Source organism: Camelus bactrianus, chromosome 10, assembly GCF_048773025.1.
Source record: "Camelus bactrianus isolate YW-2024 breed Bactrian camel chromosome 10, ASM4877302v1, whole genome shotgun sequence".
Classification (NCBI taxonomy): domain Eukaryota; kingdom Metazoa; phylum Chordata; class Mammalia; order Artiodactyla; family Camelidae; genus Camelus; species Camelus bactrianus.
Window position 1 is genome coordinate 71,162,325 of NC_133548.1, and position 25,987 is coordinate 71,188,311.

Here is a 25,987-nt window from a genome sequence, read left to right on the forward strand (position 1 = left end):
TGATTTATGTTTGACAACTGGAGCATCTTTAATTTTTTTAATTCAGTTCAGTGTGCACTAAAATATTTATTCAGCATTCTGTGTGTATGTAGCAAAAGTGGTATATCCCCTTACTTCGTAGCTCAGATGTGTATGTTGGCAAAATTCCTTTACCAACATTCATCCTTCCAGAAATTTTAACATTCATTCTTCCAATGCTGACACTCCCCATTCTCTCTGTTGTGCTTTTTCTAATGACATTTTTATTTATATACAAATACACTCAAGTTACACCATCTTAAACCAAAATCTCAATTTATTTTAAACAATAACCAAGTGTTTGTTAAATAATACAATTTTGCTGAAGCTTGGAAATCTAAAGAGATAATCATCAAGAAAATGAATTAACTTATAGGCAAGAAGAAAGAAAGATACATAGGTACAATTTGCTAAAATCATAATAACTTGCTGAAGAAAAATAAATGAGTTCATTATGATTTGGGCTAAAGGATAAATTAGAAAGCTTATTCTGGACCATTCTAGAGTCAGGATTTGATGGATGTGCAAAAAAGAAGCTGACCAGTTTATAGTTCTCATATCCAGATGGGCACCAACTTTTTTCACTCTGTTGCTGACACCAAATCATGGTCAGTTTCCTTCACTCAATAAAGTGCAAATATGATATGAGTCATAAAGCTAGAAAATCCAGTTTACTTCTTCCACTTCATTTCCGCTCATCTGCCATTTGAGTTGAAATTCTATTCTCTCTTAGAAGACCCCCAAAACACAGTTCACTTGTTTTCATTTTTACTGAAAGCCAGAAGTTAAACATGTGTAATGTACTGGTAATAAATGGTGCTTCTTGAAGTTGATAAAGGGCCAGACTGCCTGTGATTTTCTGAAGAAGAGAAAAAGAACAGAAGGTTAAAGTAGTAATCTCTGGAAGCTTTCAATCCGTACCTTATCATGATGCTTCTTTGATCTTATTCTGTACACTTTTGCTGTTTCCCTTGGCATCTATCTCTTAACCTTTATACTCTATCCACCAAAAAGTACTCAGAGGGATCTTTGCAAAATCTGCATTAGATTCTGTCATTTCTCTATTTAAAAGCATTTGAAGGATTTCCTACATGACTCAGGATAAAATATTTTAAAACATTTGCCTTTTGATCACCATGGCTCATGTGATCAAGCTTCCCACCATTTTTCTGAATGTTACTCTGCCATGTTCCCCACTCTCATTCTCCTTCAGCTCACTGCCTTCTTGCAGTTCTTTAAACATCTTAAACACATTTCTTCCTCAGGGCATTTGCACATCCTATCTCCTGTGCTGAGATACTTTTCCTGCATAGAATCACAGGCTCACTCTCCTGCTCTGCCTGTTCTCTGTTCTGGTTTCATCATTTCATCACTGTAAAACAGCCTTTCCTGAATAATGTATCTATAACAATACAGTATCCACCTTTTTGTGTCCCTTTGGCCTCTTTGTTTATTTTTCTCCTTAACTCTTACCACTCTCTGACATAAAATATATTTACTTGTTGTGTATTTAGAGTCTGTCTTCACTCTCTAGAGTATGAGCTTTCTGAGAGCAAGGATTCCATTAATTTTTTTCACTGGCATATTCCAAGTATCTAGAATAGAACCTGGAACATACAAAGTGCTTGATAAATATTAGTCAAATAAATAATTCAATCCCTAAATATGGGTCTGTTGGACGAATTAGGCACTAAAAGCTGTTCGTTTGAAGTATCTTTGCACTTATGCAACCAAGGTGTCAGAAACCAGGGGTAGCAGATGGTGGGTACATATTTAAAGTATTGAGATAGAGTTTACTATGATGTACAATTTAATTATGCTTCTGAGAGGGAAATTCACAATATTCTTATAAGATCATGTGATATAAAGCAGTTACCAGTGAGTAAAGTAATTGTTGGGTCAAAACTTGACATACTCATTCTAAAATATTTTGACCAAAAAGTTGTTTAAATGTTAACATGGGTGATTGAAAAGGTTTCTGGGTGGTAATTAAGAATCTGAGAACTGACACTGAATGTTCTGTGGGCTACACTGTGAGAAGAGTCAGAGAACCAGAGTTAGCACTGACACAAAATTTTCAGCCCAGGATGTGTTTGATATTGTATGGTTATGGTAGTCAGTGTCAGTAATGTGACACCTGTACTCAGAGGACCGCAGTCCTGCTTTCTCTGGAGTCTTCTCCTCTGGTTTCTGTATTTTTAGGATCTGAGGCAATATTTGGTAACTCAGTGTGTGTGTGTGTGTGTGTGTGTGAGAGAGAGAGAGAGAGATGAATATAAGTAATATAAGAAGTCTGAGTACCTTTCCATTTTAATAGTTGCTACCCTTGTCCTTCATTGTTTATTACTTCCTATCTTGGTTTGGCTTGCCTGACTGATTGATTGATTGACTGATTGATAATTATGGAGAAGGAGAGATATCCAAATGCATGTAAGTAGAGTAAAAAATAGCAACTAATCACCCAACTACATCAACAAGGAACACAAATCTGACCACGCGAGAAATGGGCTGTCATTGGCCATTGGACCTCCGACCTCATCCTTAATATATATTATATTAAATCTCCCATTTATTTTACCTGCCAGCAACAACGTTTGATACTTACTATTTTCAATTGCCAGGAAAGAGGTAGAAATATCTTGTCATAGACAGTCGTTCAATGGTGGGCATCTGGGCTTTAACATTTGGTTTTTCAAATGACTGTTGTACCTAGAGACAAAAAGAGGTTCTAGATGACACATACTTCGTATGCACTCTCAGAAAACATTCTGCACAATGAGCCAGAAAATTATTGGAATGAAAGATGTTCCTAATATTGATGGAACCAAGCTCATGGACGTTCGAACTCCCTGTCACTGCTACCTTACCTATTAGAAGTGACACTGAATGTCAGAATATGTTCTTTATCTCAGAATGGATGCATTTTATGCCTAATCCAATCTTTTCCAACTGCATTTCCTCTACTTTCCATATCTGATGACTGATTATCCATTGGTGTCCATTCTTGATAACTGGACCTCAGATTCTCTCTCTTCGACCTCCAGCAAGGCTTACTTCTCAACTCAAAAAGGCTTAAGCCCCAGGATTTTGTCCTTAAGGCCTGAACAATGAACAATTTTCACATCCCCACCAACAAGCTGACCTTGGAAATCTTTTGCCATAGACTGATCAGTAAGATCCTACTTACCCTAGATCCACTATTTCCAATATTTTTCTAAGAATTCTCTTGAAATTACAATGTCTAAATACTATTTATCCAATAGGACTAAGTTCCTACTCACAGAGACCCTGACTTCTGTTACTGTGTAATCTTCTCCAACTCCTTAAGGTATATCCCTCCTTTCCCATGGGAGTGCTACTCTTCTCTATGGTTTTAGTTTAAGAATAAACACCCTTCCCCACGTTCTTAATACTAATCCCCTCCTCTCTAAAAAAGAGAGAGGGCATCTACCCATTCATTCATGCATTTACTTAGTCAATGAATATTAATTCCCATGTGCCGGCATATTGTGGTGTTGAACAAATCCCTGCTTCATGAAACTTGCATTCAAGTGAGTAAATACAAGTAAAAAACAAACAACAAGAGTATATATTGGGTGGGTGGTGGTAAAAGCCATGGAGGAAGATGAACTAGGAAGGAAGTGGGAGATAAGGGATGTCCTGAGTTGGGGCAGGAGAAGCAAGTCTTTCTTTCTGGACCACTCCATTCAAAACATGTTTTCTCCTGTACCCTCTTGCATCTGTCCTGGGTCTTTTTCTTCATGGCTCCTATCACAGTCTGCATCACACACTTTTTGTTGTTGTTGACCTACTTGGTCAGTATCCATCTCTCACAAGCATGTTGGTTCTACACAGCCTTAGGTCACATATGTCTAATTTAACCCTGCATGACTGGGATCAAAGCCATTACCAATAGACCACCCAAAATATATATTTATTTCATAAATAAATCAATGAAACTTAATTCAAGATACTTCCAATTCTTTGAATTTTAAGGACTTATAGTCCATGACATACAAGTTCATATGTTATAATATTTTGTTCTATTTTGATCTTCTGCTGTGGGGCATTGACATCATTTTTTTTCCCCCTAAATCAGAATTTGAACACCTGAATTACAGAAACCAGGTACAACTCTTCTGTTTGTCTTGCAAAGTCTGTTACTGTCACCTGAAAGGCGAATGATAGTAGAGCCATCCTGAACAAAGTAATTGATTAGAAGAGGAAAGAGAAGCTTACCTTCCTGAATACTTCCTCTAGGTGACAGCGCCAAGCGTATTTTTGGAAGCATGTGATGAGTTGTGTAATGAAGAGAGAGCCCTTTGTGATATCTCTCCAGGATACATTATCTATGAAGATAAGGAGTGATAAGCCTTGAGTTGTGGCCTTCACCATTATTTTTTTCCACCTTTTTTTTTTTTTTTTTTTTTTGTCTTTTTAAGCATAGCTTGGGAAGTTTCTTGACGTGTTTAGGGGAAGAATCTTCCATGAACTCAATTTCCATGAAGACGTTCCATGAACTAAAGGGGCAGCTCATCAAAGCTGCAGAACATTACATAGTGATTACATTGTATTTTGGGGATTGACTTTCTAGTATGTCACTAATGTTTATTCACTTTGCTCTGAAAGGAGGCTTGAGAGATAACTGTAATTATCTCATTTTACAGAGGAAGGAATAGGAGCTCAGAAGGATGAAAAAATTCCCCATGTTCACACAAGCAGTTGTTTACAGATTGCATATCATGCTGTCTTTCACAACACAGTGAACAAAATAAAAGGACAGGTCTAGACTAAACTTTTGGAGGGGAGGAATATATTTTTGGCATAGATAGTGGTAATGGTTTCACAGGTATGTACTTATCTCCAAACTCGTTAAGATACATATATATTAAATACATACAGCTTTTTATATATTACTTATACCTTTATAAAGTGGTAAAAGGACTTAAAATAAAATTTGCAAATTAGAAACACTCCAATATAAGTCTTCTTAAGATGATTACCTAGAGGTCAAGGACTAAGCACTGCTCCCCTGTTATCAGGTCTGATAACCCCGTTGTATCATTTTCTTCCTCTTTTTAAAGGGCATCTCCCTTCTTGCTGGGGCACATTATGACACTACTCTAACTGGCATCCAGATGGGAAATACGGTAAAAAAAAAATGCCTTATAGATGATAATTTTTCAGAAAGAACAATCAGTCCCTAGGTCCATACAAATTCTACTCAAAACCTTAAATGAAGTTAATAGAAAACTGATCATTTGTTTTTAACTGTTGTAATGGTGAAGGGGTTTTCTTGTATTCAGTTGTTTTAATGTTTGCTATCCCTTTGGCTCTAAAATACAACCAATGTATAATCAAAGTCAATTTTTAAAAGTGGGAAAAAAAGTAGAATATTTTGACAGCACTCAAAATTTTTACTAAATCATTGCTGCATTGAGACTATCTTGATTTTCCAGAATCAAGCAGGGGTAGCTTCAGACCCACAGATCACTGTCAGCAACTGAGAGACACACGTACGTGGGGTGGAGGAGCAGAAAGCAATGAAGTCCTTCTCCACATGCGTCTTGTAAACGGCATCTTCCTCCAGGTTGTCAGGAGGCTCTGAAGAGCTGTCTGCCAAGCGTGCTGGAGGGGCGTCACTGACCCACAATTCTCCACGATTTGCTGTAGAGACATCAACCTTCTGTGCATTGTGCCTCCCTCAGCGTGATTATTACAACTGCCTACCTCATTCTTTTACAATGTTTATTCTAACTAGTTTCATACACACACACACACACACACGTGCGCGCGCGTGGTGGCATCTCCACCCCACCCGCATCTTGCCTCTCTCTAGTGCTGTTGAGCATTGTGCCAATTCATAGTGACAGCACCATGTCAGTAAATAGTGGCAGTGTGGTAAAACTGGAAGAACCCATTTGCCGAGAATAACAAAGGAGTTAAAGCCTTATCTGCATAATCTCAGAGCATAGTTATCACTTTATAGCTGAATTATTTCTGCTTTTCCTCTTTGAACGCTGCACCAAAAAGTGAAAAGGCAACTGGGAGTCAGAAAAAAAAAGAAAAGAAAAGAAAAGAAAAATTTAACTGCAACCCCAAGTTCCCTCATCTCCCTACTCACTTCCCTTTCAATAATGTATGAGGAAAAAACAACAACAACAAAAAAAACAGTGCTGCTGTTGCATAATAGTCCCACTTTCAAATGAAATTCTTTTCAAGCCAGAGATCGTCAAAATGTCTGTAAAACATTTACAAGTTTACAAGTAAAGCTGTCAATAAGAGAACTTCATTCCAAGGTCAGCATATTTGTGTTTAACTTTGATTTGAGGATTCTGGTCTCTTCACCACTTACCTTGGATTAAACTGAATGGAAATTTCTCAGCTGTCAAGACAAATTCTTATGATACCAGCCCCCTAGATGGAATTTCCTAATAATTCAGTTGAGTTTTTTTTTTTTGCACTGGATGGGGTCTAAGATGGTTTCTCCTAGAAATGAAATATACGTTACAGTCCTCTGTGTAAGTAACTTTATGGCCTCTGAACTTTTCATCTCAGGACTCACCACCTCTGCAGGCCTGGACAATGATGACCTTGGGTTTGTCCTTCAGACTGAGGCAGTTGCGGTTGTTGAAGATGCGGAAGATGGTATCGTAAGGCAGCACATCTGGTTTCTCATCACTGTGCGTCTTTCCGCAGATGCCATCCAGGATGCCGTGAGACATGAGCACCAAGAACATGCTGTCTGAAGACTTGTGCTCTGGGCGGGCAGCAAACCTCCGCAGCACTGATTCCATGTCCTGAAAAAGCCCACAGAGTCTTACTGTAGCAGGATAAGCATTAAACCTAACCTGACCTCCTCCTCTTTATCATGAGCAGTGTCAGAGACGTCTGTGAGTTCCAATCACGATGCATCACGCAGTGGTCGCTCTTTTATTTCTCTTTCTATAATGGATCAGTGGGTTCCACTTTTTGTTCTTGATGACATGATGTAGCCCGTCCTCTTGATATATTTTACCTTTGCTTATTGTCACTAATATATTTTCCCTTCCATCTCTGTTTTTTCTCTCAATACTTAATAAGAACCTTGAATAATAAATGTATCATAATCACCTCCCTTCTAAAACACTTCCCACTGTACTTAGAATAAAATAAAACTTCTGACATATGCATACTTCTTCCTGCTGCCCTCCTTCCTCCTTCTCTAGGCTCTAGTCACACTGGTTTTTCTGTACTTTTCACACACTAGTTTCATGTGCAGTTCACACTTCTCACTTGCAGTCATCCCTGCGTGGAATGTATTTCATTCATGTCTTTCCAGAGCTAGCATGTCTCTGATAGTCATATGACAGCTCCTATATTATCTCCTCAAATCTGTTCTCACTAGCCATCCCATCAAATGCTATTACTTCCCACACACCGGTTTGTTCTTACGTTTCCTTTTTTCCTTTTCACTTGCTTTTCACTTTCTGTTCAATCTTAGAGACACATAGACACATCAAATTTCCGAAATTTTCTGTTTTGTTATAGTTTGATCACCCCTGCCGAGTGAACCTACATCAGTGTGAGCTGGGACCCTTCAGTCTCATTTACAAACCCATCCCCAACGCCAGGAATTGCCCCTGGGACACAGTCAGGACTCAGTATTTACATGGTGAGTACACTCCTGGTAACATTCATTATTCTGGAGTTTTCTGGGGAACACTGGGGCTGAATCTCAGTCATCCCACGTTAGAACTAAGAACTGTGTGGGTACACATGCCAATCACTCTTCGTCCAGCTTTATGAAATTGAGGACATTTGGAGCTGTATGAGACAGAGATATCACCTCTCCTAATAATTTTGATTTATAGCACACATTCGCACACTTAGACACACACACACACACACACACACACACACACAGAAGTGAGATCTACAGTGGTTAAAGTATTTGCTTAACATTACAAAGCATGCTTGTTAGTAAGAAGCTATGCGTTGAATTTATGTGTGTTTGGGGTGCACAAGGTGCCCTTACCTTGGCGGTGAGCCTCTCTTCCACATCCACACTGTAGCCAAGGCCCTCAAGCAGCCCCTTCATTCCTGTGATGTCAAGGGCAGCCCCGTCCCTGACAGGAAGATGCTCAAACTCTGTATTGCATATAATGAGAGCCAGACGAGTTCGATCCTTCCTCTCCTTTATTGGATAGATCTGCAGAAAGTAGATATGCAGTGAGTTTGACTTCTCTCTTAGACCTTCATACACCAACCACTGTTGCTTTTAAGGACTCACATAGTTCCCTCTCCTCTCCTGTACTAGAAGACACCGCCTCCCCTCTTTTGGTAAGGAATTGAGTTGACAGCGGAAGGGTATATTGGAAGTGGATTACTTTTCAGGAGCCCAGACAGGATCCAGATCACATTTGTGATGGCTACGCAAGAATCTAGAAGAGACCAGAACAGTTCCTACCCTCGCCTTCTCCTCTTTCTTCTCCATCTAGTCAAAACTTTCCCAACACTCAAGGTTCAGATCAAATTTAATGAAACCCATGAGACATTTACCACTGGACCCAGCTGAAAATAAATACACCAATATTCTTTGCCTTGAGGAACACTATTATTTTGGTAGCATTTTTAACACATCAACTTCTAATGCTTTGCAGTCTTTAATTTTTTTCGTTAGAATGCAAACAATTATTACTCAGCCACATTATCTTATAAATATTTTGATTCTATGACTACAGCTAGAATTCTAATAATAGTCCCAAATATATATATGAAAACAAATAAATGAAAAAAAAGAGAGAGAGAGAGAGAGATCTGCATTTTATCATAAGATTGAAAGAGGATTGGAATCTGGGTGAGACCATGTGATTTCCTACTGTTCAAAGCATCTATGAAAAAGATTACCCCTGTCCCCACCCCTGCCACTCTGTAATTAGTGCTTTAAGAAATCGTGTAATTAGTGAAAACACTTGTTTTTGCTTTCTCTATTTTGTGTACAGAGCACAGCACCTCTCCAGCCCTTTCTTTGTACAGTTTCAGGAATTCCTCATGAGGGCAAAGCTTCAGGGTAGCTTCTTCTGACTCATCCGGTCCAGCCTCAATTTCTGCAGGAGCTGCAAGACACATCACACAATATGAATTGTGGTATCTGTCCCTGCGACCCTGTTATCACCTAAGAAAACTGCCAGAGAGGAGAAATCCTGGGAAAAAAGGGTTTTAACAAGTAGGGGTCATGGTTGTAGCTGACCTCTAGTATGAGCAGATAGATGTATTTTGACAGAGAAAGAGGGAGAAATCCTTGGTGTGAAAGCAGGTCCATGCAAAAATTGCAATAATAGATTCTGATAGTTCTGAGGAAAACACCTAAATAAATATGGGGCTAAATTTAGCATTTCTGTACTCAGCAAAACTAGTCTAATTTTTCCAATTGTTTTATGTGGACTTCCTATTGTCTCTGAGCAGGAGGACCTTGAGTAAATATTCATCAGAGTGCCATCTATTAGAAATACTGTTGAGTCACACGTACAGTTTTAAATTTTCTAGTATCCATATTAAATAAAAATAGATAAATTCAATTAATTTGATGATACATTTTGTTTAACATAATATACCCAAAATATTATCATCTCACCATGTGTTGCTAGCCACAATTCAAGCACTTAAAAGCCACCTATGCCCAGTAGCTTTTATGTTGGATAGCATATCATCCCGAGTGAACTCCTAATTCCCACAACATACACAAAATTCTCAGCCCATGTTTTACAATGGGAGGAAATAATTTTTGTTTCTGACTCACCCTGACCTAATCTCTTGAGAAATGAAGTATCTGAAACAGTTTCGTTTTACTTGAGTTTGTGCAAGAGACTGGGAAAGTCCAGAGTCTTCCCGCGGAGAAGGAAGAAAGAGGAAACCACAAACAGAAATCAGAAGAGAAGTTTTCTAAGACCTAAGGTAACCAGATTTTTGTCTATTAAAGAAATAAACCTTTATGTTGTTACATGAACCAACCACTACATTGTCTGATTTTATTTTATTTAAATTAGAAAAGCAGTATTATCCTGTATAAAATTTTCAGATTTTAAATGTTATGCTTTTTTTTTCCTACTTCACTCATTTGTTTCCATTAATTTTTAAATAATTTTTTCTGATAAATGTCTTTCTAAAAAGTATGCTAAAAATCTAAGCTCTGGGGATGCGGTGAATGGTAAGTCTTTAAGAGCACCAAACTTTCTGAACATTTACTTTTGTAGATTAAGCAGTGATACATACTCTCCCTTCAGACTCCAGAACATCCTTCCAATATGGAGATGTCTGAGGTCCCGGCGTAGTCCCTGGTCAGAGGGTATGTTTTGTTATCGAAAGTCTCCTGTTTCCAGGTCATTTACAGGCTTGGCGAACTCTCCAATTTAACAAATGTCATCTCCTCCTGACCATGATGTGTTTATGTGTAGATATAGAATTTACAGACAAAACTGAGAATTAGGATGTCTATCTTCTATCTAATAGTAAAATTAGCATGAAAATAAGTCCTTTCGTTACAACATAATAAATATTAGAGTGCAGTTCTGATGAGCTCGACAGCACAGCAAAAAGAAGTAAGAAAATGAGGAGTTTAGATAAAGAAATTAATATCTAAGTTGTATCCGTTACCTAATTAAATGCTCAGGAAGCTCTTTAAACTGAAACAAAAATGATGAGACTGATACTAGATAAGACAAGGCCGTCTCCCTTGGGAGGTAGAATTCGAGTGATCATCTCTTGAATATTTTTGTGCATATTAAATAGACAGACTGCTTATTAAAATAAACAAATAGATAGCTTGCATTCTTCCCATCCCCGACTCGGTTTCCTCAGCACTATACTAGAAAGCCTCAGAATTGTATCCATGACCAAGAGGACTGGCCAGGGCTTTTACGTAAGTGTGCCCAGCTTCCTGGCCTGCTGGGCCAGTGTTCTCTGGGTGGCCTGGGAGTCCTCTGGAGATTCCACGTAAAGATAGAGCCCCAGGGGGCTGCTGGATGCTTCATGAAAGGGCCCATACCTGCCTCCTGCCTGCCGCAGACTGCTGATGGGATAGGTTATTTCAGTTTAAGGTCCATTGTGATTCCTGGAGTTGCTAAAATCATTTTGAAGTTCCCATTAATTCAGTTCTGATTCCTACTTGCTGAATTATCCCTGATTTTGGTTTTAAATCCAAATTAGTTTCATCCCATGTCAAGTTTAAGAGACAGTAATGAACCTGCACAAGGACGCATCGCAGACATCTATCAGACGAGCATGTGCTTCCTCCATAGAGAAGGGCTTGTTGGAAAAGCTCACTTGAGCAAGTGAGGTCTCTATAGTTATGTTGCATTTTGTTCATCATTGCTTATTATTATTGATGAACTCTAGTATTCAAGACTGGGGTTTCAGGTTAAACTCTATAGCGAATTGAGCCCATCACTGGTGAACTTGGGTCTGAGGCTATTACAGACTCTAATAATGTTTATAATTCAATCCAAGTCAAAAGTTTTGAAAGATTTTAGTATATCGGACACCTGATGGATGTTCTCTTGATCACATTTTGTAACTCACACAAATAAGTAAGCACTGGAAAGATCTAAATATTATAAGCCAAATAATAATTACGGTAACTAATCTTCATTGGGTGAGTGTTTTCCATTTGTCTTCTCATTCTGTATTTATTGTGTGTCTGCTCTGTGCTTGGCACTCTGCTAAGAGCTATGACTCTTTGGTGAAGACACAGTTGTGCTCCGGATTGGGAAACTCAGTGGATTATAGTCCTGTCTAATGAGATGGGAAGGCGATCAAAGTGGAATAGATTTGATAAGGGAATCGAGTGTTTCATTTCCTATATCTTAGTTCTGTGAAGACAGGGGAATATTCAGGTGGAATTGTTGACCGCGTAGCTACAGCTAAAGGTATTTAGAGCTCGGAGGAGAGTTCTGAATGAGAGCTAAAATCTTGGGAATTGCTAGCTTACGCCTGCCATTTACAACCCTAGCCTTACAAAGATGGTGACAAAGTTCCTGAAGGTGTCCCCATGTCACAGATGCTCATGCTGATGCCTAGGGAGCGTTGAGCAACTCGGATGAAGTCACATAGTGTTGAGTGACAGACATCTGATTTCAGTTCAGGTACCCCTTACTGCAAAGTGTCTGCAGCCAGCTATTACGATGAGTTGAGTCCTATGAAGGACTCAGCTTCTCAGCTAATTGGAAACTGGATCCCTTCCCACAAATGACAAGGCGGCCTCTAATAAAACCAGAGATAGGTTTAGTGAAAATTGTACGTTAGTAATGAAAGGAGGAAGGGATTATGAAGAACAGCGGAGTGGCCTTAGAGTCAAGTAGATTCTGAAAAATTTAAGACATTCCTTGTAAATGAGTCCAGTCTTACCTTCTACACTGGTGGCATTTTTGTCTGTGTTAAGGAAGGTTTGGAGTAAGATTTGACCTGCCTCATGGCGTCTCTGTCGTATAGAATCCACCAAGAATTTTAAATCGTGAATCTTTTTCTTCTCCGCTTCCTCCAATTTCACATCATTTTTTTCCATGAAGTCCTCTACGAAGCCAGTGAGGAACTCTTTGCCCGCCGACTCCAGAAACTTCAGTGGATTTTTTTTGTGTTTGTGTTCTGTCAGAAATACAAAGTTTCCTTTGATTTGATCTTGTCTCAGTAAAAATTCAGAATTGAAAATAATCTGATGACTCACTTTTCAATATTGGTAGATTAATACGACACCAGGTTAATTTATTACCCTCTGGATAATCTGAATTTTTGTAGGGGAGTATTGAAGTCAAATTAAGAAGCATTTTATTGTAATACCACAGATATTATTTGAACAGATAGTGCATGGGAAGGCAGGATAAATCATCAATTCTTAATTAAATCACTAATGATAATTATACAGTCCATCTAGATGTAAAAATAATCTTGACACAAAACGACATATTCTAAAAAAAAAAAACGAAATGTGAAAAGACATTGAACAAGAACTTTGGCCCAGAAACACCAGCCTCATTGCTCATGTTATGGTGAAATATTCTCCCAATAAATATTTATTAAGCAACTATTATGAGAAAGAAACATGGAAATTACAAATCATAACGAAAACGTTACCAAATATCAGTCTGTTTAATAAGAGCTAACATCTCTTACACATTTACGATTAAAAAAGAAATACATACAAAGTAATGTAAATCATTATTATTATTGTTGCTTTTGTTATTATTTACAAGTCTCTGTACAAAATAGTTTACAAATATTAATATGCTGGACCCTCACAATAATTCAATGTGATGGTTAATATTTTCCTTATTGTAAAGCTCATTTAAATTAAATGTCCAGATCATACAAATTAGGATTCAAATCGTGCTCTTCCACCATATTCTATACAGTTAACCATAGCACAGCTTCAGTAATAATAGTTAATATTCATTGACTCCCCATCGTTCTCGAATGCTTCGCACAAATCGTCTCACTAAAATTCATTTCAAGCTCCGTATAACAGATAGACCAATATTTCTGTGATATAGTTAAGGAAACAGACACAGAGAAGTTAGTTAAGCATTTCATCCAGGTTATGTGAATAGTGCACATAGTTTAGTAAGGGGGCGGGAAGGAATTCAAACTCAGAACGCAGAGTCCCCACTTTCAAACTACATTGCATGTGACTTGGTGAAAAGTTACCTAAGAGAATGGACAGCGATCCAGGGACTCAGAAAAGACTCGGCTAATTCTTGCAGGTGACATCACAAAAGACCTCTTAGAAAAGGTGACAAAAAACACTGGTCTTACAGCAGAGTATAGAGCTAGAACAGAGGGTTTGAAGACTTACAGACAACATGCAGGTTAGTGTCTAAAGTATTCACTCTATCCGAGTCCTGGGTTTCTATTTTATTGATTTCTGCCCTCAACAAGGGTGAGTGTTGCCTGAATGAGTGGTATGGGGAGAAATATGGTGGAAAACAATAAAAGCAAATATTTACATGTTCTCATGGCTTCAATTATTCACTTTAAAATAATAAATTATTCCCAGGTTTATAGATTCAGCTCCAAGGTGGATCCTAAAATTGAGGCTCATGTATCCATCCCTTCTCAGTGTTCCACACACTCATTAAACTCATTTTGTAAAAATCCGAACTGCTCATTTTTTCATCCGTCTGCTGCATTCCCTATGCTGACAAATGATACCTTACCGTTAAGTACACCAACGCAGGAAAAGCTGGTGCTGCTAAACCTCTTCTTCCTTCTTTATATCTAATTTTCCATCTCACTTCAAATTATCTGCAAAATACTTGCAGAATCTGACCACTTCTCTCATTTCTAACTGCTCGTTACTCCAGTTTACGCCAACATCCTTTCTTCCTTAATGACTCTAAGAATCTGATAAATATACTCCTGTCCCCTTCGAAGCCAGTCTTTACAATGAAGCAGAGTCAGGGTTCTGAAATCTAGTTTTAACCATGAGATGTCTCAGCTTAATCTAATCGAGGTCTTCTCATTCAGCCCCATCCTTTCCAACTATACCCACCTTGCTCACTACATTTTAAACACTTTGCCCTTCTTTCAGCTTCTAGAAAGCCTAATAAAGGCTCTTAGGTGTGCAATTTCCCGCACACAGCATTCCTTTCATTCCCAACTGCTGACTGTTCACGTCTCAGATGACACGCCACTTCCTTTAGGGAATTGCCCGTGATGCTGAAGACAGAGTGTCAGAGGTCTGTGCCCTCAGGGAAGCTTGTTTCTCCCTAAGCTAGCACGTTTTCCCTTATTTGTGTTAATTAGTTAGCAATGGCAACTGAACTCATGAGTTTATGTTTATCGGGTCTCTTTACATTGTTTTGTCTACTGTTTTTCAGTTTCTCAAATCTGTTATCTAATGATGCCCTGATTTCAATTCAGTAACCACGGAGGTCATCCTGCCTGGCTGAAGAGGCAGTCGTGAGTGTGAATTTAATTTATTACTCCCCAGCCAAATGCTGTATTAGTATCATGAAGAAGGTAAGAAAACAGTCAATCTTTACATCATTTTAGGAGCTTAAATTAAATGTGTAAGGTGAGACATAAACCCTGGAAAGAATTCTACTACAGGGAAAATGAAAGAAATAAAGAACCACAACAGAAAGGAAGTATGAGTGGAGTGAATACAGTAAATATATTTTTTTAATGAAGCTGAAATCATGCTTCAGAAGGATTAATGGAAAGTGAATAAATATATTTTGAAAGGTAAGAAAATTGTCTGACAAGTTTAGACTTTTTTTTTTAAACGGCAATACAGAGCCATTGCATAGTCCTAATTAAGAAGATTGCACTAGTAGCTACTAGATTGTGAGAAATGAAAGATAGCCAACTGGTCATCATGCCTAATTATGACAATCTGAAGGCAAACCCAGACCAGCTACATAAGAATGATCTATAGATCTTTAAAGACTACGAACGCTTATGGTCTATTTATGGTTGGGTAATCTGGGATTAGGGAAGGGGAAATAACCCATTTTGTTTTGTCTGTTTTCGGTTTTGTTTTTTTTGTTAATGGAGGTGCCGGGGATTGAACCCAGTACCCTGATGCACACTAAGAATGTGCTCTACCACTGAGCTCTACCCACCCTCTAAGTTTGTTTAATGTCTACAGATTATCCAGATACGTTTTAAAATTTAGAAACCACTGATCTAGTTGACCCTTTTCCTTTTCAAATGAGTGAGATGAAGCCAGAGAAGTGCTGTGACATGCCTGAATACTAGCTGCATACACAGCTCATGACTCCATCCCTAATGCTTTTCAGCTTCTCTCTGTAAGCTGTGCGACCTGAAGGCGGCATGCAGGATGGACTGGAGCTTAAATCCCGGAGCAAGGGAGACCAGTTTAAAAACCGTGATAGCAGTCCAAGAAGTACTGCACTAGAGCACTTAGCACCAGGGCTGGAAAGGAGGGGAAAATGGGGAGTTATTTTATAGAGCCCAAGAGTACAATTCAGTAGAGGAGATGGCAAGGAAGGTGGGAATTCCAAGGCTCGCTGATCTGATTTGGGGACCAATGTTGATGGAATCAAGAGGAAGCTGAGAAGACTTCAGAGTACATTTAGACATTTTCAGAGTTTTCTCAAACACAAATAACTTACTCTGTTTGTCTTTACCAACCCCCTACTTTGATTCCCAGAAGCTGCAAAAAAGGAATTAACTTCCTCCTGGCTCTGAGATATCCGGAGACCATACTGTCTTAAGTGTCTCTAAGGTGGTGTCCCCCAATTCAAGCTACCCAGAGCTAAGAGGGAGACAGATTCAGCTTGCACGGGGTTGGCTCACTTCCCTTTTGATATCTCTGCCTGTTACAGAGCAATGGATACACTGTCTTCTGAGACCCAAGCTCCTGACCCCTGGCAAGAAAAGGACCCCTACTTACCAGCCATAGGTAACAGCCCGAGTCCCTTTCTGCTGTCTTGAGAGGAGCACAGGCTTGAAAATAAAAGTCACTGAACATTTCCTTAGTTGGGGGTGGGGTAGGGGGTGGGGCGAGGACTTCTAATCATAGGCTGGGAAAGTGTTGCTCAGAATTTCTGGGTTCACTGTCGGGAAGTCCCCTGTAGTCAGCAAGTGGATTTTCCAGCCCTTTGGGAAGAAACATTTCTTCCTTTTGGAAGGAAAAAATGAAATGACAAAACATTGTTTAACCTATGTTGGCACCTCTGACTGCTTTTTCCCTCTGTTTCGTTTTCTTTCCTGATGGCTCCACATCTCCTTTTCTCTGTCCTTCTCTTTCTGATCGCTCAGTATTTCTCCTCTGTTCACCTAAAAGTGCAAATCATGAAGGAGTTAAAACTAACAAGTCCCCTGTCGTTTCCGGATAAGGGCTTCCCAAAAAACTTATTTCCTGTTTTAACTGTGCTGATCACGGCAGTATCGTCCCCTCCCCACTTCCCTATTATCTTCAACTTGTATTGAAGTAAGTTCTGAACCTTCGGCTCCACTCCTTTCATGTTTTCACTTTAACTGCCTAAGCTTCCTTTTAAGATTTAATTTTTACCGAAGGTGAACAGACTATGAAAATAGTTTCAGGCTGCAGTAGAACTATTATGTGATAGTACAAAAGAGATATATCCAGAAGTACAGTTAGTGAAAGGAAAAAAAAAAAAAAAAAGGACTGTGGCATGCTCAACTTTGAAGGTGTTCAAAAGGTCAGAAACTCGCTTTCACTGTTAATGGGTTAGCGTTAGAAAAGGCTCATATTTGCCAAGTGAAACAGTAGTAAGTCTAACCTTGCTAAGTGAAAAATTTCACCCAAAATTCATTATCACTGCACTACACAGGGACATTATTTTGCCTACAGCTCACCCTGCCACTTATTCATAGGGTGTCAGGTTCTGTCTGCTAATTTGGTTTCATGTTTATTGACTGTCTTGTCTTCTCAATGAAACTGTAAACTATTAGGCATCTGGAGTTGAATCAAAATACTTTGTATTCCTGAAATGCCTTAAGGAAGGGCTAGAATTATGTAAACAGTAGTCATGGCTTTGTCAGTGGTAAACCTGGGGATTTCAGGTAAGTTACAGACCACATTACCTTTTCTGAATCTCTCCTGTTGAGCTTCAAATTCTTTGAAGTCAGGTATCTACTGTAATTTGCATCTCTGTCCCTAAAGCAGAAAGTTTAGCAAATCATTTCTAGAAAGAAAGAATGTTGCTATTAGCCAGTTCAGTTCATATGAAGTCTGAAGACTCGAAATCCATTGCTTGCTCCAAATTCCACCCTCTGCTTTCTCAGAGTGGTGAAGGGGGAAAAAAAAGAACACAACAGACAGCCTTTCATGTTTATTTCAGATTTATTGAAATGTTTAAAGAAATGTCTGCTTTCTGCATACATGATTCCAAAACAGGTACAGAATGACAGGAGTCCTGGCTTTCTGTAGGAAAAGGATACATAAAAAAAATAAAAAATAGAGTTCCACTAAAAGAAATGCAAGTTGTAAAATCACTCCACTGAGGGGTTACAAACACTCATAAAAGGAAAGTCTATCATATGCCTAAATCTCGGCCTTCTGAGGTGAAAGGGAGGAACATTTAAACTGAGGCCACTTCTCAATCTAATCAGGTAACTTTGAGAAAAGGCCCCCTAACTCTGCTTAACTCTGAGAGAAATGCAACGTGCCCTGCACTGCACAGCAGAAAGGCATCCTTTCATTGCCCTCTGTTTCTTATATTAAACCTTGAGACCTGAACCAGGGAGAAGTTCAGCACTCTTCACCCAGCCTCACCTCAACCTCATCACACACATCCGCCCACAGACGCTGATGTAACTTACGAATTTTAATATCCTGGAAAGAGGTAGAAACATCTTGTCAACGTCACTCTTTCAGTGGTGGGCATCTGTGCCTTGCCATCCGGCAGCTCAAATGAGAATCGAACCTAAAAGGAAAAGAAAGTCTGTAGATTTTTTTTTTTTTTCTGAGTGGGGGGATTTTCATTTAAGCTGGAAAAATTGCAAAAAATGAAATAGCAAAATAAGTGATTAAAAAAAAAAAGGTGTGCATCTGTCAAACTCATAGCAATAGGCATATCTAAGAATGGAATGACCACACTTTTAAAACCTGCTGCAGACTCCAATCGTTATGGACACAAGCAACTTAGACACCACTCACTAGTCTATTCAGGGCAAGAAGGGAGTTAAAATAAATGACTGCTTTCTGGGGGTTGTTTTCTAGATTATAACAGCTTGGAACTAGCTTCCAGATTTGCTGACTCAGCAAAGAACCTCAAAACCCATTTGCGAAGAAGGGCATTTTTAGAAGATAGACATATCCAGAGCTGCTCCCTCGGTTTCCCACTAGAACAGTCAAACAGGGAAGGAAGGAAAGTGTGAGGAGTATTAAGGGTCTTACCTTTCGGAAAATTTCCTCCAGGTCGCAGGACCAGGCATGTTCTTGCAGGATTTTGATGAGTTTAATAATAAAGAGAGAGCCCAACATGGGATGTCGCCAAGAAACATTATCTGTGAAGAAAGCACATTCCAAACTTCATGCACGGTCTTGCCTGCCCACAGCGACGAAGGCTAAAGATTTCTGTTCCAGCTGAGGCAGGCTGTTGAGTCCATGCTGTTCCCTACATATTGCATGTCATTTTTTAGTGATTATAATCAACATTCGGTGTGTATATTTTCACTGATACTTGACAATTGTTAAAGTCAAACAAACTACGGTGTATACAGTACAGATGTTAAGTGGCATGGTCTCTGAGTTCAGGGGTCCCCAAACCTGATAGAGAGGGAGAGAGAGGCAGAATGGGGTGGAGGGAAGTGATTGGGCTTTGAGGAAGAAGTACCTGAGCGTGGATCCCAAGAGTGCTACCTACTGACTTCGGTGATTTTTACACTCCAAAATGCAATGGACTTGACTGCAAAGGGGAGGGTAATCTTTTCTGCCCCAAAGAGATACTTTAAGATTAGATGCAATGCATCACAGGAGTCTGGGAGAATGTGAAATGTGTAATACCCAGTCTACACAAGGTAATTACATTAATAGTGTTTCAATTCATCTACTTGATAAATAATTTAATTAAAATCAAGTAACATTGACCATGAGGTATTTAGACAAAGAAAATGTTCACTAAATATGAAAATGGTACCAACAGAAAAGAATTACACACCTAGGAAAGATTTAAGGGGGAAAGATAATATTCTATTGTTCTATTGGAGAATAAAGTCTTATGGAGAAGACATAATGAAAAAGAATAATTATACAAAATAGAACAGACACAGAAGTCATGAAGCCATTTTAAAATTATGCCAAGAAACATATAACAAAAAGTATTAACAGCTGTGTGCATTTAACCATGGACATATGCTTTAACCAAAACTTTTAGCCAATAAAATGGTAATAAAATGTATAATAATAATTGATTAAAATCCTACCTAAAACTACAGCTGTCTTAGGAGGCTAGTTCCAGTTAAAGGAAGTGGGTGGCGGAGAGTTGCAGGCAGGTATCTGCAAGTTCTTTGTAAAATTAAGGGAGTGGATGGTCACTTTTCTTCAGGAGAGAACTACAATGTCACTGAGATTAATGGTAGAGAATGCGAAGCTAGGTTTACTAGCGGAAACTGAAGACAACTGAATTGGAGATTCTAAGAATCACCTGGAAAGGAAGGGTGGGGAAAGTGAATGAAGGGAGACAGAAATCAGCAAGATGGATGTCAAGAAGCCAGGGGCCAATGAAGGGCTAATGGCCAGAGGTAAATCTCTTGTGGAAGGCTAGGATCAAAGGCTTTTAAACAATAGTTAAGCCTAATTTTGTTAACATCTGTTAAATATAGTCAAGCTGTAAATGTGTGGGAATTTTGCCTAGTGTCACTGTTTTTGATGGTTGAAAAAAACTAATTGATTTCTACATCAAGACATGGTCAACACAATGCAAAAGCAAACTATCTCCGGAGAGATGGTACCTCAATATAGAAAATAATCTGTAAATTAAACTATGTGATCAGAGGCAAGGCCTTAAAGCCAGAGGTAATCAAGAGAATATTAATGCCTAAGAAATTCCAAAACATAGTGGGTGAAAGAACTCCAAAAAGTTTTCTTTAAACCTTGAGATGGAAAGTAACTCAAGGTGAAATCTTGAACTGAGTTACGTCTTTAATAACAGCAGTCAGTTAATGTGTGCTTTACTCTGTCATGCTTAATATTTCATACTTTTATCTCATGTGATTCTTACAACAATAATATTTGTATCCACATATATTAGTGAGAAATTCAAAGGAAGCCAAGAGAGGCTAAATAATTAAAACTGGTTTACAAAGTACTAAATGGCAAAGTCAGAATATAATTGATAGTCCTCTTAATCCAAAATCTAGATTTAGAATCAGGTAGGTTTCTTCTGTTTCATGCACTCCAAACTTCTAGTTGAAGCAACTTTAATTTAGGGATTCAATACACCTTGTCTGCTTTTCTGCCTCCCCCTACACCATCTGTAAATACCATTATTCTATAAAGACAAGTCTAGGCAAATTGAACCACGGAATTATCCCAACACTGCAGACCTTTTTGTATGTGGAGTCAGTTTCTAATTTATTTCGGTATAGATACATTTCTGTTTACCCCTCACAGTTCCAGGAAAACATTTTGCACTGCATGACTTTACTAAGTACTAAGTTAATAAAAATATATGTACATTTATTTTGTCTCTATGGATAAGGGGAACTGAAAGGAAAACTGAGAGGAAGGCTTGACTTATTCTTCAAAAGTCTCATAAAAAGCTCAGCACAGTTATCCACACTCTAACAGGTAAGTGTGAGTTTCTGCATTGGTAATGACCAGAAAGATATCTTACACAGATACTGATTACCTGGTGTTGAAGAGCAGAAGGCAATAAAATCCTTCTCCACATGGGCTTTCTTAATGGCATCCTCCTCAAAATCTTTTGGATCCAGTAAGTTACTTTGTCCGGAAGCTTCTGCTGAATCTTTTAACCATACCACCCCTTCCCTATCTGGAAAGACAAGATTTGGTTTCTTGTAACTTCCAATAGCCAAAAGAACTACTTTCTCCCCTAAACATCTAGTCAACTACATTTATTTATTTTTATTTATTTTTATTTTCATTTTTAAAAATTTTTATTGAGTTATAGTCAACTTACAATGTTGTGTCAACTTCTGGTGTACAGCACAATTTTTCAGTCATACATGAATACACATATATTCATTTTCATATTCTTTTTCACTGTGAGCTACTACAAGATCTTGTATATATTTCCTGTGCTATACAGTATAAACTCATTTATCTATTCTATATATACCTGTCAGTATCTACAAAGCTCAAACTCCCAGTCTGTCCCGTCCCACCCCCTTCCCCCTGGGCAACCACAAATTCATATTCTATGTCTGTGAGTCTGTTTCTGTTTTATATTTAAGTTCATTTGTCTTTTTTTTTTTTTTTTTTTTTTTAGATTCCACATATGAATGATATCATATGGTATTTTTCTTTCTCTTTCTGGTTTACTTCACTTAGAATGACCAGGGACATCCATGTTGCTGCAAATGGCATTATGTTGTCATTTTTATGGCTGTATAGTATTCCATTTATTCAACTATATTTATTAATTCACTTATCACTATCTTTCATTCACATGCAGATACACACAGGCATCTCAAAAGCTATCTTCAATAACTCTTAACTCTCCTAAACTTCCAATGAATTCCAACAACATCCCACCCCAGTATCAAAGTCTGAAGATTAAAAATGTTCTCTCTTTGGTTGGAAATGGAACAAATATCTACAAATGAATCATACAATTCAAGGAAACTACAATCTTGTTTGGTGACAGTAGGCATTCTTTGACATGAAGGAGCAAACTCAAAGAAAAACTGAAAAATACTGGATGCATACAGACGATGAGATCAACACTGGAATTCATCTTGTGTTCTAACAGACGTCAACACTCACCACCGCGGCAGGCCTGGATAATGATCACCTTAGGCTTGTCCTTCAAACTTGGACAATTCATGGTGTTCAAAGTTTGGAATATCGTGTTGACATCTAATACATCTGGGACTTCTTCAGAGTATTTCTTCCCACAAATGCCACTCCGGATTCCATGAGACATGAGCACCAGGAAAGTACTATCAGAGGTCCGGTGTTCTGGGCGGGCAGCAAACACTTTCAGCTCTTTCCTCATGTCCTGGAAGAGACCATACCACTGAGTTTGGACCATGCGATTCATTATCATGGCCCCTTGGAATCCAATGAAGACACACTTAAGGAATTCATGATATGAAATGATGAGATACAAAAAGAAAATTTAACTTTTGATTCCCAGAAAGGTGAAAAAGTTTATGGGATGTCATTCAGGGACTCCTAGTAAAGAGAAAGGGCATTATTGAGTTACTAGAACACTTCCCAGTCAAAAATTCCATCAGCCTCTTGCTAAAAGTTAGAATCATTAAGTACTGATTAAGAGTAAATTTAGATTTTAGATTATCAAGAGATTTAGTTTCTGGTGTTACAACCAATCTTTCTAACATTCTTTAGAAATGTAAAGGGCATGACCATTGCCTCCACATTACGGCAGACTTTACCAAAGCAGTGAGATTTTCTTTCACATCCACGCTGTACCCCAGGCCTTCCAGGAGCGTCTTCATGTCTCTGATATCAACATGAGCTCCATCTCTCCTGGGAAGACTGTCAAACTCTGTGTTGCAGATGATAAGGGCAAGACGTGTGCGGACCGACCTTTCCATTATTGGGTAAATCTGTAAGAAATGCAGATTGTGTCAATAGTCTTGTTCTCTTTAATTTAATATCCATCTTGAGGATTAAAGACAGCTTCCCCTCCCTTCGTCCACTGCAGAAACCTAACCTCTTGGAACACAGATTAAAAACAGGGAGGGGGAGTGAGTCCCATCATAGGAGAGGGAACGTAATTTGTAATCGCCCAGATAGCAGCCAAGCGCTTGACTGAATTACTTCTTACTGGGAGAGATGAGCAGGCTTTGAAGCCGTAGTGACTCAGTTCTAAAACCGAGTCACTGACTTACTGGTTTAGCCAAAATATTTGATAATTCCTACCTCAGTTTTCTGATCTCTAAAATGAGCCATTTTCAGAGTTCAAGGTGTTATTACATAGAACATCCTTAGAATAATGTCTGATTCATATCAAGCATTAAAGAGATGCTCTCGGTGTTATTATTATAATTGTTTACTCAGAGAATTGGACCAAATGTGGAAGTCTCTACATAAGCCTGGAATTCTAGAAAATAGGAATCCTTTATGCAATGGAAGCAGCAGGATGGTATTCCAGAACCTCTCAAGGAAATTAGCTCTAAGAAAGAACCAATACAAGAAAGAAAGAAAGACAATTCTAAAGTCTGGAGTTGTCTCCAGTGTGTCTTTCACCCCAGTCCTTGTGTTCTGAGCTCAGCACCTCCGCTGACTTCTCGTTCCATATCTTCTCGGCTGTTTCCGCGGGGCAAAGCTTGAGGCTCCCTTCTGGTCCTGAAGATGCAAACCTAACCGGGTTGTCCTGTACTGCCTGAGGCCCTGCAAGAGACCAGAGTCATTATGAATAGGGTCCCGTTTAATGTTCCTTCTAGGATCATCTGTGTGTGAAGCCACAGACAAGGAAGTTAAATTCTTCAGAGAACTATCCTGAGCTAGTTGATAACACTGTTGAATGCATCACTGCTAATACACACTGGGATACATTCCAGACCAGAGGAGATGCCCAGGGGTGTGATAACAGGGACCCACCTTCGTCTCTTAGACTTGGCATTTTACAAATATTTTTGATTTAAACATTGAAAGGGGTTGTTCAAGAACATGCAAAGTAAAACTCTCTGAAAACAATATGTTAGATAAACAGTTAAGATACAATTGTATTTCGAATAATTTAAAGCTTAGGATAAAATTTAATGGAGGTAAGCCTTAATAAATAGATTTCAATGCTTTTTAAATATATGTTTATATGTCTGTTTATTTACTTGCTTAAAAGGCATGATAGTGGGCATTAGAGATTTGAGAGAAAGAAAGAAGGAAAAAGAAAGAAAAAGAAAGAAAGAAAGAAAGAAAGAAAGAAAGAAAGAAAGAAAGAAAGAAAGAAAGAAGGAAAGAAGGAAAGAAAGAAAAAGAAAGGAAGAAAGAAAAAGAACGAACCTTTGGCCTATCCTTTAACATCTCTCTACTGTGTGTACATATGAAGAGGAGGATGTTAAATATATGAACTAGAATGAACATGATATAGAGTGATAAGTGCTAAAATAAAGGTGCATACTTAGAAGGATTCATAGCACTAAACACTGATTGCACAAGTATATGAGGAGAGGTTTTCACAGTGGTTTACATGAGAAAAGCCTTGCAGATTTATTTGATCCCAAGTTCAACACCATCCAACAATGTGGTGTAACTGCAAAAGAAATTAATAAAATCTTTGTCTGTTTCAAAGCAGAAATGCATTTTTCTCAGTATTTGGGGGATCCTTTAGAAACGAAACTATTCAAAAAAAGAATATGATATTCAATTTTGAAGGGGGAATTGGAAGAAACTGTAGTATATGCAGCTAGGTAAACCAAGGTAGTGTGAAGTGTGTTAACTGTAGAAAAAGAATGGATCTATTTGAGAAAACTATAGCGATCATTATTATGAGGAAGAAATGTTCTATTTCTTCATAAAAGAGTCTGAAGAATAATAGAAAAAATTAAATATAAATATTTGGATTATATTAGAACTAATTTTTCTTAGGGCATTTGGCTGTATAGTAAGAGTCCCATCCCATGAAGTTTCTGAGAAAACATGTACCCTTAATGGATTCACTAGAGTAATTTCTAAACGTGGTGGAATATTTTCTTCCCTGGCCTCTAAATTTCTTACAAATATATTTTTATTCTAAAAGAAAAGGGTCACTTTAGGATTAGTCCACAATTGTGGATGAAATACTGTTTCAGGGCAAGTAAAACACTGATTATTTTGGTAAGCAAGAGGATGAGTTTGGACAAAAATAAGGTTTGCTAATAAGAAATCTAACACATGTTAACCTTCTCGAGATTCAGTAAAGCTGAGACCACCATTGACAGGCCAGAGCACCGAAATGTTTTTAAAACTTCCTTGTCGCCTGGGACCCAGGTACTTCCTATGCTACTTTCAATATTGTGTGCAATGAAAAGCTTTGTGTTCACATTTTGTGGCAGAGACTGGCTAGCCATTCAGGATACGTTTTCTTTTTCCTGGTCACACAGCTAATCTATATTGCCAACCAGTCCGGCAGTTAAGTGTTGCCAAGTTCTAGACCATGGGATGCAGGCAGAAATATGGTATGATGCACTCGGGTCCAGCACAGCAAAATCGCTCACAAATGATCTTCCACATTCACTCCAATACCATTAACTGGGTGGTTATTACCACAGTTATTCTGGCATCACGTGCCACAGATATCAGAGCCATCGGATGGCAGAGGCTTAGGTATCTGAGTTAGCACTTGGAGGAGAACCACATTCTGATGGAAAATGC

The 25,987-nt window shown here is 38.4% G+C and overlaps 1 protein-coding gene and 1 long non-coding RNA gene across 5 annotated transcripts in view; one reads left to right on the plus strand and one right to left on the minus strand.

Annotated features, from left to right (window-relative positions):
- Positions 1-277: 277 nt before the first annotated feature.
- The window catches only part of LOC105067588 (caspase-13), a 29,785-nt gene continuing 4,075 nt past the window's right edge, over positions 278-25,987 (minus strand). For 2 of the 3 annotated variants that reach the window (XM_010953176.3, XM_074372960.1), the window contains exons 4-10: positions 23,910-24,025; positions 23,065-23,238; positions 22,433-22,667; positions 21,336-21,479; positions 18,881-18,990; positions 18,304-18,407; positions 17,806-17,905 (exon numbers count right to left, since the gene is read on the minus strand). In XM_010953176.3, coding sequence (XP_010951478.1) covers positions 18,309-18,407; positions 18,881-18,990; positions 21,336-21,479; positions 22,433-22,667; positions 23,065-23,238; positions 23,910-24,025 — 878 coding nt within the window. In that variant the 3' untranslated portion in view covers positions 17,806-17,905; positions 18,304-18,308. Of the gene's footprint in view, positions 878-2,623; positions 2,728-4,257; positions 4,368-5,538; positions 5,686-6,583; positions 6,819-8,035; positions 8,210-9,012; positions 9,117-12,402; positions 12,640-16,408; positions 17,906-18,303; positions 18,408-18,880; positions 18,991-21,335; positions 21,480-22,432; positions 22,668-23,064; positions 23,239-23,909; positions 24,026-25,987 lie in introns of those variants that run through there. The other variant, XM_010953177.3, reaches the window with a different exon arrangement.
- LOC123616335 (uncharacterized) lies at positions 9,128-24,442 on the plus strand. Of its 2 annotated transcripts, none has more exons than XR_006724308.2 (5): positions 9,128-9,954; positions 14,868-15,009; positions 16,341-16,417; positions 21,186-21,274; positions 22,122-24,442. It is a non-coding gene; the product is annotated as an uncharacterized LOC123616335 (long non-coding RNA). The 2 variants fall into 2 exon arrangements; XR_006724307.2 differs by having other exon boundaries at positions 9,131-9,954; positions 14,868-14,949.